The following is an 11,778-nucleotide window of genomic DNA, read 5'->3' as shown; positions in this document are numbered from 1 at the left end:
ACGGAATCTGAAGCAGGTTCCAGGCTCTGAGCTGTCAGCACAGAGCCCGACATGGGGCTCCAACTCAACAAACTGAGATGGTGATCTGAGCGGACGTTGGATTGAGCCACCCAGGGACCCCTCTCCTTCTCTCTTTAATTTCTCTTATACTTTGTATGTAGAAAAAAAACCCATATCTTGCAATTTTTAAGACTCATTTTGAAATGGCGAGGAAGTTCCTGTTAGACCTCGTGTTAAGTCAGGGTAAACCCCTCACTAACCCCATTACACTGTGAAGCAATTCATACCCCTCCACCTAGCTGTCAGGCCCCCAATTCCCCCCTGGGTTTCAGGGCTACAGAGCAAACAAACAAAACATATAGTAAGTCATTCAGTCCTGAGATTCAATAATTCCTTCTCCCTTCCAGAGAGGGCATTTTGAAAGAGTTGAGTACAGACAGGAATTCAAGGATGGAAACATTGACACCGGAAAGGCCAATGGGTTGTGGTGGGTTGGGCGGTGGGTTGTAGTTGTGGGTTGAATGATTTCCACCCCCACAAAAGATATGACTTACATCCTCATCCTGAAAACTATGAATATGACTTTATTTGGAAAAGGAGTCTTGCAGATGTAATTAAGCAAATGATCCTGAGATGAGATCATTCTGGATTATCTGGACCCTCAAGCCAATGACAAGTGTCCATATAAGAGGCACACAGAGAAGGCCACATGACCCTGGAGGCAGAGCGATGCGGCCACAGGCCAAGGAGGGCAGACAGCCACCATGATTTGGAAGAGGCAAGGAACAAGCTACTCCCTAGGGCCCAGCCCGCTGACACCTTCTATCTCCAGAACTGGAGAGAATACGTTTCTGCTGTCTTAAGCCCCCCAGCTTATGATAATTTGCTGGAGCAGTCACAGGAAGCTAACACAGCCACGCACTCTGGGCTCTAGCTAGGAAAGGCATTTGGGGAAGTAGAGCCCTGGATTTCTATCTGTTAAATATATATATATATATATATATATATATATATATATATATATATATATGCTTCCCTGCCCTCAGTTCCTGACCCAAAGCTCCTCAATCTCTTGGAATTTCCTGAGTAATGGGAGCATCTGACACTGAGCTCCTACATCGCTTGGAATTTCCTAAAGTGTCTTTTGTTCTAATGAGGTGATTCTTGGTGAGCGTCTGAGCTCCTGGTTGAAGGCTGGTCACCAAAAAGACCAAGCCACGATTAAAAGCTTGGAATTTTTTTTTCTTCTTCTTTTTAAAATTTTTTTCAGTCTTTATTTTATTTTGAGAGAGAGACAGAGACAGAGAGTGAGTGGGGGAGGGGCAGAGAGAGAGGGAGACCCAGAACCTGAAGCAGCTCCAGGCTCTGAGCTGTCAGCACAGAGCCTGACACGGGGCACAAACCCACGGACTGTGAGATCATGACCTGAGCCAAAGTCGGACGCTCAACCAACTGAGCCACCCAGGCGCCCCAAAAGCCTGGAATTTTCTTTTTTTTTTTCTTTTTTTTTAAATTTTTTTTAATGTTTTATTTATTTTTGATACAGAGAGAGACAGAGCATGAGAGGGGAAGGGGCAGAGAGAGAAGGACACAGAACTGGAAGCAGGCTCCAGGCTCTGAGCTAGCTGTCAACACAGAGCCTGACGCGGGGCTCGAACCCACGAACGTGAGATCTGACCCGAGCCGAAGCCGGAGGCTTAACCGACTGAGCCACCCAGGCGCCCCTCGCTTGGAATTTTCAACCCTACCTTCTCCCTCCAATTCCTCCAGAGAGGGGAGAGAGGTTGGAAATGGAGTTAATGATCTATCCTGTGTATATGATGAAGCCTTCAGAAAAGTCCCAGTTGAATGGGATTTGGGGGCTTCTGGGCTGGTGAGCTTCCAGGAACCAGGAGGGCGACACACCCCAAAACTCCCTGAGGACAGAAGTTCCTGCACTTGGGACCCTTCCAGACCTTGGAAGGGTCTTCATCTGGCTGTTCACCTGTATCCTTTACCACATACTTTATTATGTAATAAACTGGTAAACACACATACGTGTGTTTCCTGAGCTCTGGCAGCTGTTTTACTACGTAATGTAACAGAATCTGGAGAGAGGGGTCATGGGAACCTCAAGTCATAACCGAGGTTACGTTGTGGGGCACCTGGGACCCTACTGTTGGTACTTGGCATCTGAGGTGGGGGACGGTGAGCTTCGAACCAGTGGGATCTGCACTTGAGTTGAATTGTAGAGTGCCCAGCTGGTGACACAGAACCTGGCTTGATGTGGAAACAAAACGGCACACGGCCAACATCAAACATGGAGTGAGGGTGGCAGGAGCGTGGGAGGGCGGGAGAAACGCACGGGGGCGGGGGTATGTCTTTCCAATGCCACACGGACACTTCCTCCTCCTGGTACTTGCTGGGCAGCCCCGCAGGAATGTTCACTTCCTGCTCCTGTCACGTATGAAGTGAAATGTCATCTTAGAAACACTGGAGGAGGGGGGCGTGCAGGGCCGGAGCTCCAAGCTTACGCCACATCAGTCTGGCAGGTGTGTTCTCGAGTTTTCTCAACTCGCCTTTCCTGTTGGGTGGTGTGTCCTCACGGCCAGGAGGACAAGTAACCTGCAGTGAGACACCCTGGTGGGGAGGGGGCTCAGTCGGTTAAGCATCCGACTCTTGATTTTGGCTCAGGTCATGATCTCATGGTTTGTGAGTTTGAGTCCCGTGTGGGGCTCTGTGCTGACCTTGCAGAGCCTGATTGATTGGGATTCTCTCTCTTCCTCTCTCTCTGCCTCTCCCTTGCTCTCTCAAATAAATAAATGAACTTAAAAAAAAAAAAACAGAACACTCAAAGGTCTGGGATCGTTTGCTCATCAGCTCATTCATTTATTCAGGACCTACTTACCGAGAGTCCCCGTGGGGTGAGGCAGCCGGCTGGGCTCCGGGAGTGCAAAGCCGACTCGGATCCAGTGTTTGTCTTCGCAGGGACAGAGGCTGCCGGAGACACTCGAGTCAACCACGACAAGAATGTGTGGGAAGTGTATGCGTGTCAGAAGCCGGCCTAACCCAGACCGGAGAGCGAGCTTCACAGGAGACCTGGCAGTTGTAGGAAGTGTGGGGGCCGCAAACCACATGTGGCTTTTCAGTGTTAAATTAATTAAGTAACATTGAAAATTCAGGCTCTACTAGCCCCATTTCAATTCCTCCATAGCCACATGTACCTCCATCACTGTGCGGAGCACGTCCATCATTGTGGCGTCTTCTGTTGGAAGACGCTAGTCTAGGCTGGGGCTGACAAAAGAGGGGTTATCCGAAACTAGGAGGGAAGGAAGTATGTCCCCAGCAGTCCCTATAAGGCAGCCTTTGGGGGCACCTGGGAAGCTCAGTTGGTTAAGCATATGACTCTTGCTTTCAGCTCAGGTAGTGATCTCAGGATCTTGAGATCAGGCTCTGCGCTGGATGTGGAGACTGTTTGGGATTCTCTCCCTCTCTCTCTCTCTCTCCCTTTCTCTCTCTCTCTCTCTCTCTCTTTCTGTCCCTCTCTCCCTCTCTCTCAAAATAAATAAATAAACACTAAAAAAAAAAAAAAAAAGACAGCCTTTGGATACTAGACAGTAAAGCTTCTATGGGAAGCATCCAGGCCAGTTCCTACGGTGTCTTGTCAGCCATCTTGAACTCCCTGCTAAAGACAACAGGAAAGCTGCTGGAACACTCAACCAGGTGAGTAGCATCATCAGATTTGAGTTTTGGCAATGGATCGGAGGAAGACTAAGACAGAAGGAGACAATTGTGTGTCTCCAGAACCTTGGATCAGTCAAAGTGGTACCAATGAGGGTGGAGAGAGATTTGGGGCATGTGGCTGACAGATTGGAGGTTGTGGTGAGCGAAGAAGAAGAGGGAACCAAGCTGATGGCTTGAGCTAAGTGGATGGTGCAAACCGTTCCTTCTGTCTGAGGTGGAATTTGAGGAAGAGGATGAGTCTGAGGTGGAATCTGAGGAAGAGGATGAGTCTGAGGTGGAATCTGAGGAAGACGATGAGTCTGAGGTGGAATCTGAGGAAGACGATGAGTCTGAGGTGGAATCTGAGGAAGAGGATGAGTCTGAGGTGGAATTTGAGGAAGACGATGAGTCTGAGGTGGAATCTGAGGAAGAGGATGAGAAACTTTTTTTTTCCAGGGTTGGTACTTGAGGGAGTGGACTTCAGCTATCTGGAGACTCTCATTCCTCAGTAAAACCTGCTCTGTGGCTCACCACAGAACCCATTAGAAGGAACACATGGGCTTTGAGCCTGCAGGATACCTGGGAGCAAAAACAGGAAGCTCTGTGGCTCCAGAGCAGACAAGAGGGGGGGAGGGTGACAAAACCTGTTGCTTCCCTTTTCCCCTGGTCCTTCGCCACGCGCTCACTCCAGAGTGGGCCCGCTCCCACCGAGTGCAAACTCCTGCCCAAGACAGCCCCCTCAGCGTGGCCTGTTTTACCCTCATGGTCCCGGGACATAGACTCCAGACTCCAAACCCCTCACACGCCTCTCCAGCCTGACTTCTTCCACACGCTTCATTTGTCTGGAAAGTCTGCTCCTACCATTTTTGTCCCCAAGACATTTGAACAGCTCTCCTTCATTCCTCTCATTCACAAAACTCCCATGGACCCATTGTATTTTTTTCTCCAAGCACCTAGTAAAGTTATAGCTACAAAGTCAAAATACAGATGCGTAGGTCTCTTTACCATCCACAATAATCTCACGTATCATCTGTGGTGTGCCTACTACACTTTGAAAAATAGGCGTAGTCAATGCGGTTTGTTAAATTGTTATTTATGGACTTGTCTTATTTCTCCTACTAAACATTCCCCTCCTGTCAGTGAATAATATCTTCTTTATTTGGGGGAAGCATCTAACAAAAAACACCTTAGAGGTTCATTGAATAAGCATTCTGAAATCAATAAAGCCTCTGCTTTGCATAAGGCACTGCGATTAGTAGCTAGGAGTGAAATTAAATCAGCACTAAAACTTGGTTTAAACTTTTTAAGACTCTTTTTTAGAGACGTTTTACATTCACGGCAAAACCGAGGGGAAAGTCCAGAGACTTCCCATGGACCCCATGCTCACACGGGCACAGCCTCCCTCATTCTCAACAGCAGGCTTTCAGAGAAATGGAAACCTGTATCTTCTTCCTTAATCCTCTCCCTTCCAGTGAATTCTGCAGTCAGAGAGAAAGAGAAGGTGATTTGGTAAGACAATGTGGAAAAGAAAGGCAGGTGTTAGTCATTTGAGAAAAGGGAAGCACTCGTGTTTACAAGAATCTTGACAGCGTCTGCTCGCACAGATGAAGAATTTTTTTCTATTTGTTGAAAATCCCATCCTGACCCTATTAAGATATTCACCAAGAACATGGATTTTGTCTCCAAGGGACTCTTGGATGAGTGGAGGAGCTAAAGAGACATGTTTGATGGGCACTTATTTATTAGAAGTTATGAGACAAGTGAGGTAGGAGGAGGAAATGTAGCAGAATGACATTGGAAAGGTAGTTGGGGAACCTTCTGTGAAGGGCCTTGTGGACCAATCTGAGGAATGTGGCCTTTAGCCCAGAGCAGAGGTGGCAAACTTAAAATTCTGTAGACACCAGGTATGTAAATGAGTGAAGCTGACCGAGTAATAGGGAGCGGTAGGGACCGGGGCCAAGTAGAGGATTCTGCCGGGCCTCAGGGAGCAGCTTCGGCTGCTTGTTCCGATGTGGGACTGTTGGCCCAGAGCAGCCAGATCTTCCAGATTTCTGACAGAGTCTGGAAATCCAGGTTTTTATCGGACAGTCCTAGCTTTTTATTTTTATTTATTTATTTATTAAATTTGTTGTTTATTTATTACTGAGACAGAGAGAAACACAGCATGAATGGAGGAGGGACAGAGAGAGAGGGAGACACAGAATCCAAAGCAAGCTCCAGGCTCTGAGCTGTCAGCACAGAGCCCAATGTGGGGCTCGAACCCACAAACTGTGATACCATGACCTGAGCTAAAGTCAGATGCTTAACCGACTGAGCCACCCAGGCGCGCCTATTTTTATTTTTTTATGTTTTTATTTTATTTTAAGAAAGAGAGAGAGAGAGAGAGAGCAAGGGAGGGGCAGAGAGAGAGGGAGACACAGAATCCTAAGCAGACTTCAGGCTCTGAACTGTCAGCACAGAGCCCAATGTGGGGCTTGAACCCACACACCTGAGCCAAAATCAGATGCTTAACTGGCTGAGCCATCCAGGCGCCCCAGTCCTAACTTTTTAAAACATGTGGCCCATCTGTGCTGAACATGGAGCCTGCTTAAGAGTCTCTCTTTTTCTCTCTCTTCTCTCTCTCTACTCTGTCCTTCTCCCCTGCTTGCACTCTCTCTTTCAAATTAAAAAAAAATCTAAACAAACAAATAAACAAACATGTGGCCCAAATCCAACTGGCTTTAGAGCCAGATATAGCTCATAAGTCATATAGCGATCACCTTAGTAGCTTGAAAGGAGCAAATGAAGGTTTTAAAGTTAAAAAAAAAAGGATGTGATCACATCTGTGCTTCAGAAAAATCACACTGTGGTATAGGAGGGAGGCATTACAGGGAATAGATTAGAGGAAAGGAAACCACTCAGGAAAGCCTCTTGATAGTTCCCCCAGGTGGGAGGTGACAGCGATCATGGAGGGACAGGGGGTGTCGTGGGGCTGACTCAGATCCAGGATGCAGCGGGAAGACCTTTGCTTTAATCAGCATCTGGAAGAAGGCGGCTATGCATCCTTCTGGTGCCTTTCCCTCCCCTGCACCCCATTCCTAAGCCGGGAGCTGAAAGGCACAGCGGCAGATCATCTAGAAAACCAGAGGACAGGAAATTTTAGCAAAGACTCCGGTCCTGGGTGCAGTCTAATTTTACCCGTGATTATTTTAGAGATAGACTCCTTGACCCACTGCCCACCCCTCCCTCCCCCCACCAACGGGCTCAGCAGAGAGTTAAAATTAAAAGCATATCTATCATGGTATTTGGCGTTTTTGAACGGCCAGTGGGAAACTCTGGCCATAGGGTCTTTTGCAAACAGCTGAGGGAGGAACTGACTGGCTCCCCGAGAGGCTGTCGCCTGGGAGAGGTGGCCTCATGTCCATTGCATAGTCCTGCTTGTTGTGCAAGGGGTCACTTGGGTCCAGGGAAGGCTGCAGAAGGCAGGAGGCATGAATGGAGGGCAGGAAAGAAGGCACGCTTCACAAAGCTTTTCTAATGACACCCAACAAGGGCTGTGTTTGGAACTTTTGTCCTCCACTGACCCTTCTGACTTCTGAGTGCTGTCCGGGGGGCGGGTGCGGGTACAGGAAACGCTCCGGGGAGCAAGGCCTCCCCCTCTGGCACCGCCGGGAGCGCCCCACGGGATGGGGAGGGGACGGGGCAGTCAGGCAAAGGTTAGGGGAGGAAAGCAAGGCAGGGGCCCAGAACGGCTCCGGGGAATGTTTGTCTTTCTCCACCGGGAGGGAGGACAAACAAGCTATTTTCGTGCCTTCTGGGCAGCCCTGCTCGCTCTCCAGCCCAGGCGTCCGTTGAGCCAGAGCGAGGCTGGAGCGAAGGGCTGTCGTCGGGCCGGACCGGCCAGCATGAGCCTCGCCGGACCTGCCCGCCGCCTCCTAGAAGTGACCTCTTGCGTCTCAAAGCCCTGCGGCGCCACCTGCTTCCCCCGGCTGGTGACAGCCGGAGAAGAGAGGACCTGCCCAGGTCTCTCCTTTCCTGGCTGAAGTCCCCGTCCTGCTCCCGGCGGCTGCCACCACCCGCACCTGCAGTCCGTGTCCACCCGCAGCCCGCAGTGAAGACGTTAGAGGAACAGCAGCCAGGTGAGCGGTAGCGTTCAGAGCTGCCTCCGTGCCCTGCGGGGGGGGACTCCTGGGGCTGCCCCCCAACGCAGAACACTTGTCCTCTGTCCACCATGGACAACGGGTCGTGTTGCCTCATCGAGGGGGACCCCATCTCTCAGGTGATGCCGCCGCTGCTGATCCTCGCCTTCGCGCTCGGCGCCCTGGGCAACGGCATCGCCCTGTGTGGCTTCTGCTTCTACATGAAGACCTGGAAGCCGAGCACGATTTACCTTTTCAACCTGGCCGTGGCTGACTTCCTTCTCATGATCTGCCTGCCCTTTCGGACAGACTACTACTGGAGACACCGGCAGTGGGCCTTTGAGGATGTTCCCTGCCGGGTGGCCCTCTTCATGCTGGCCATGAACAGAGCCGGGAGCATCGTCTTCCTGACAGTTGTGGCTGTGGATAGGTACTTCAAAGTGGTCCACCCCCATCACTTGGTGAACGCCATCTCCAACCGGACCGCGGCTGGCATCGTGTGTGCCCTATGGACCGTGGTCATCCTGGGAACTCTCTATCTTTTGATGGAGAACCATCTGTGTGTGCAAGACGACACCATATCTTGTGAGAGCTTCATCATGGAGTCGGCCAACGGCTGGCACGACATCATGTTCCAGCTGGAGTTCTTCCTGCCCCTCGGCATCATCCTATTTTGCTCCGGCAAGATTATTTGGAGCCTGAAGCAGAGGCGGCAGCTGGCCCGGCAGACTCGGATGAAGAAGGCCATCCGGTTCATCATGGTGGTGGCAGTTGTGTTCACCACGTGCTACCTGCCCAGCGTCTCGGCCAGGCTGTATTTCCTCTGGACGGTGCCCTCGAGTGCCTGTGACCCCTCTGTCCACGTAGCCCTCCACATCACCCTCAGCTTCACCTACATGAACAGCATGCTGGACCCGCTGGTGTATTATTTTTCGAGTCCCTCCTTCCCCAAATTCTACACCAAGCTCAAAATCCGCAGTTTGAGACCCAGGAATCCAGGGCGCTCCAAGACCCGGAGGTCGGAAGAGATGCCAATTTCGAACCTCTGTCACAAGAGTTGTGCCAGTGTGGCAAACAGCCTCCAGAGCCAATCCGACGTCCAATGGGATCTCCAAATGTGTTGAACGGCAGTGACACAGACAGATGGACAAAACCAAGGAGGACAGATAGACCGGTGACTTTGAATGGTGCATGCTAAGGGGTGAGAGTCTATTGAAAATGCCTCCCTTCCTTAGCTGGATGCTTCTCACAGTGTTGGAAACGAGATTCAGGTTACTATGCCTTTCCGGAAGGTTGCGGGTGAGAAGTGAGTCAGTTGCCTTTCTATGACCTGATTGTAATGACGGGACAATATGTGCGTGGAGAGGGGCGTGCGTGTGTTAAAAAGGAAGGACGTTAGGCAGAGCTTTACGCCCCCCCCCCCCTGTAGTTTTAAACGGCTGGGCAAACAGGCACTGATGTGTAAAGGAGTCATCTTCTCTGTCTGGGAGAGTCCGTGAACTTAATGTAGCCGTATTTCCTATCTTCCGACCTTAAGTTGTTGTTTTAGAAACTAGAAACCAAAGTAAGTCAATACCTTTACTTCGGGCTGAGTGAGGCTTCTTATGGGGATGTCCTGATCCCGATGATTTTCATCTTCGCGGGGTGCCTCGGTATGTTTCTGATTTCTCAGTAGGCCAAGAAGAACACAGCAAAACAGTCACTCTGACCTTCTTGAAGCGCCACATTTTTCTGCAGGTCTTTGCATTTCAGAGAAGGTGCTGAGAGATTACGTTTACCTCCCCTGATTTTTCCAGTGGGAGCTGAGTGCGTGAAAACACTCGGGTGGCCTTTGGGAAAGGCTGCATCCACTGTGATTGCTTTGACTGCTTGTTATGTGACTATGAGTTGAAATTATTTATTCATTCACTCTCCAAGTATTTACTGAATTCATATTTTGCGCTAGGCACTGTGCTAGTATCCCTTTTACCTAGAGGGTCATTAGTCAATTCCTGTGTGACAGCAAAGCATTTTGGTGGGGTTGGGGAGCGGGGAGCACAGAGGTTGATACCCTCGCCCTCTCAATGAATATAGATTCTAGGCCTGTTCTCTGCAAACATCCATGTATTTCTCTTATGGCAGGATTCTGAACAAACGCTGAAGGGCAGAAAGGGCGATGTCCCTTATGCACCTGAATTCCCCACATATGTACCTGGAGCCCTCAAAACTAGATGATTCTATGGAATGACAGACTCGCCCTGCCCTGGATCAGGAGGAAAGATTCAAAGCCAACCTCAGCTCTGTTCTCAAGCCGCAAAGCGGTGAAAGTCATTCTTGGCTCTTTTACTTACACTTTCTCAAATGTTCAGGGTACTCTCTGTACTAGATGACCTTCCCAACTTTTTGTTCTTTGGCCTCGAAACATCCCTATGGTCTGTCTTTATTATTTCCTTCTGCAGAGACTCGACACCACTCAGCGATGAAAAGTATGGGCTCTGGAAAGTCAGATGAACCTTAATTTGAATCTCAGCTCAACCACTTCCTAGATGTGTGATCCGGGTGCAGACTTTATTCAAGCAATTTCAGCTTTAATTTCCTCGTGTGTCAAACAGGAGTACCAGTAACGTGGATGTCAGGAGGTTGGCGGGCAGGGTCTATGAATGTAAGCTCCTGAAGCACAGAGATTTTGTTCACTGTTATATCCCCAGTGCCCAGAAGAGTGTCTGCACATAGTAGGTGCTTAATCAATATTTGAATGACTAAGTGCCTATGAAGCATTAGGAGCAGGGTCTGGCCACGAGGACTCAATATTGTGGCTTATGACAATGCACTTTACACACAAAGGTATGGCGGCACAAAAGCAATTGCCCTTGGGGCTTAGAGCCCCTGCGGAGCTGCTCTTTGTCACTACCTGAATTCCCGCCCCCTCCCCAGCTGCCGGGGGTGGGGGAAGTGAAAGCAAATTCTTAGCAGCCTCCAAGAACCATATATCCTGAAAGAAATCTGTGAAAGCCCACACTTCTGCTTCTAATTCTATCCCTACTTACAATTCTTTCCGGGGCTCCTCCTTGGTTGCTTCATCTCAATAAAAATGGTTCCAAAAGAAAGTCCACATCCTGGGTGTGAGCCAGTTTTAGTTAAAAGACTCAGAAGACTTTATCCGCCAAGGAAAAAAGTCTGAAAAATCCAGAAGTTCATGGTAGGCAGAGGTTCTCACTGAAAAACAGCAATAACAAACAAAAATAAAGGAAATTAAAAACCCAAACACAGTCTAGACTCTGATTTTATTGCCCTTTTTAAATTCACAGAATGTGATGAAAAAGAAATCTTATCAAGTGTTCTTCAGAAATTGTAAGGAAGAGGATTATAGCTTTGTTTGAGTAAACACAGGACCCTTTTGAGCTCATCCATATGCTGGGGCACTAAATTTTATATATGTATTTATACATATATGCACCTGCACACACATAGAGACACAGGTTGACCTGGCGTAGAACAGACAGATGGGCTCACATATGGACCAAACTATGTTCATGTTCCAGTGATGATACAGGAGTGGGAAGGGGTCAATATTTTTAAAATTTTTTTAAATGTTTTTTATTTATTTTTGAGAGATAGAGACAGCAAGAGCAGGGGAGGGTCAAAGAGAGGGGGAGACACAGAATCTGAAGCAGCCTCCAGGCTCTGAGCTAGCTGTCAGCACAGAGCCAGATGTGGGTCTCGAACCCACGACCGTGAGATCATGACCTGAGCCAAAGCCAGAAGCTGGACGCTTAACCGACTGAGCCACCCAGGTGCCCCAATATTTTGTCTCTTATAAAGATTCATTCATTCATTCGCTCACTCACTCATTCATTCCCTTTCAAGGAATATTTATTAGGCACCAGCTCTGTACGAGGCATAGTTGAAACACAAATGGAAAACACATTCCGTGACCCTGTGGGTTCTATTGTAGAATCAGGGAGAAGAACCAAACAGA

At 49.1% G+C, this 11,778-nt stretch overlaps 1 protein-coding gene across 6 annotated transcripts; it reads left to right on the top strand.

Annotated features, from left to right (window-relative positions):
• Nucleotides 1-2,466: 2,466 nt before the first annotated feature.
• On the top strand, nucleotides 2,467-11,064 carry HCAR1 (hydroxycarboxylic acid receptor 1). Of its 6 annotated transcripts, none has more exons than XM_029922774.1 (2): nucleotides 2,467-2,531; nucleotides 7,504-11,064. In XM_029922774.1, exon 2 carries the CDS (start codon nucleotides 7,913-7,915, stop codon nucleotides 8,942-8,944), a length of 1,032 nt encoding a protein of 343 aa, XP_029778634.1. In that variant the 5' UTR covers nucleotides 2,467-2,531; nucleotides 7,504-7,912; the 3' UTR covers nucleotides 8,945-11,064. The 6 variants fall into 6 exon arrangements, 3 of the variants coding, with proteins under 3 accessions (XP_029778634.1, XP_029778632.1, XP_029778633.1); XM_029922772.1 differs by lacking the exon at nucleotides 2,467-2,531 and adding an exon at nucleotides 3,581-3,702; XM_029922773.1 differs by lacking the exon at nucleotides 2,467-2,531 and adding an exon at nucleotides 3,732-5,504.
• Nucleotides 11,065-11,778: the final 714 nt, after the last annotated feature.

The sequence above is a fragment of the Suricata suricatta genome, chromosome 14 (genome assembly GCF_006229205.1).
Source record: "Suricata suricatta isolate VVHF042 chromosome 14, meerkat_22Aug2017_6uvM2_HiC, whole genome shotgun sequence".
Taxonomy (NCBI): Eukaryota; Metazoa; Chordata; class Mammalia; order Carnivora; family Herpestidae; genus Suricata; species Suricata suricatta.
Note: the sequence above shows the minus strand (reverse complement) of the source record. Positions and strands in the feature narration are given on the sequence as shown.

Coding starts and splice junctions, on each gene's coding strand:
- HCAR1 (XM_029922774.1), top strand. CDS start 7,913: ATGGACAACGGGTCGTGTTGCCTCATCGAGGGGGACCCCATCTCTCAG.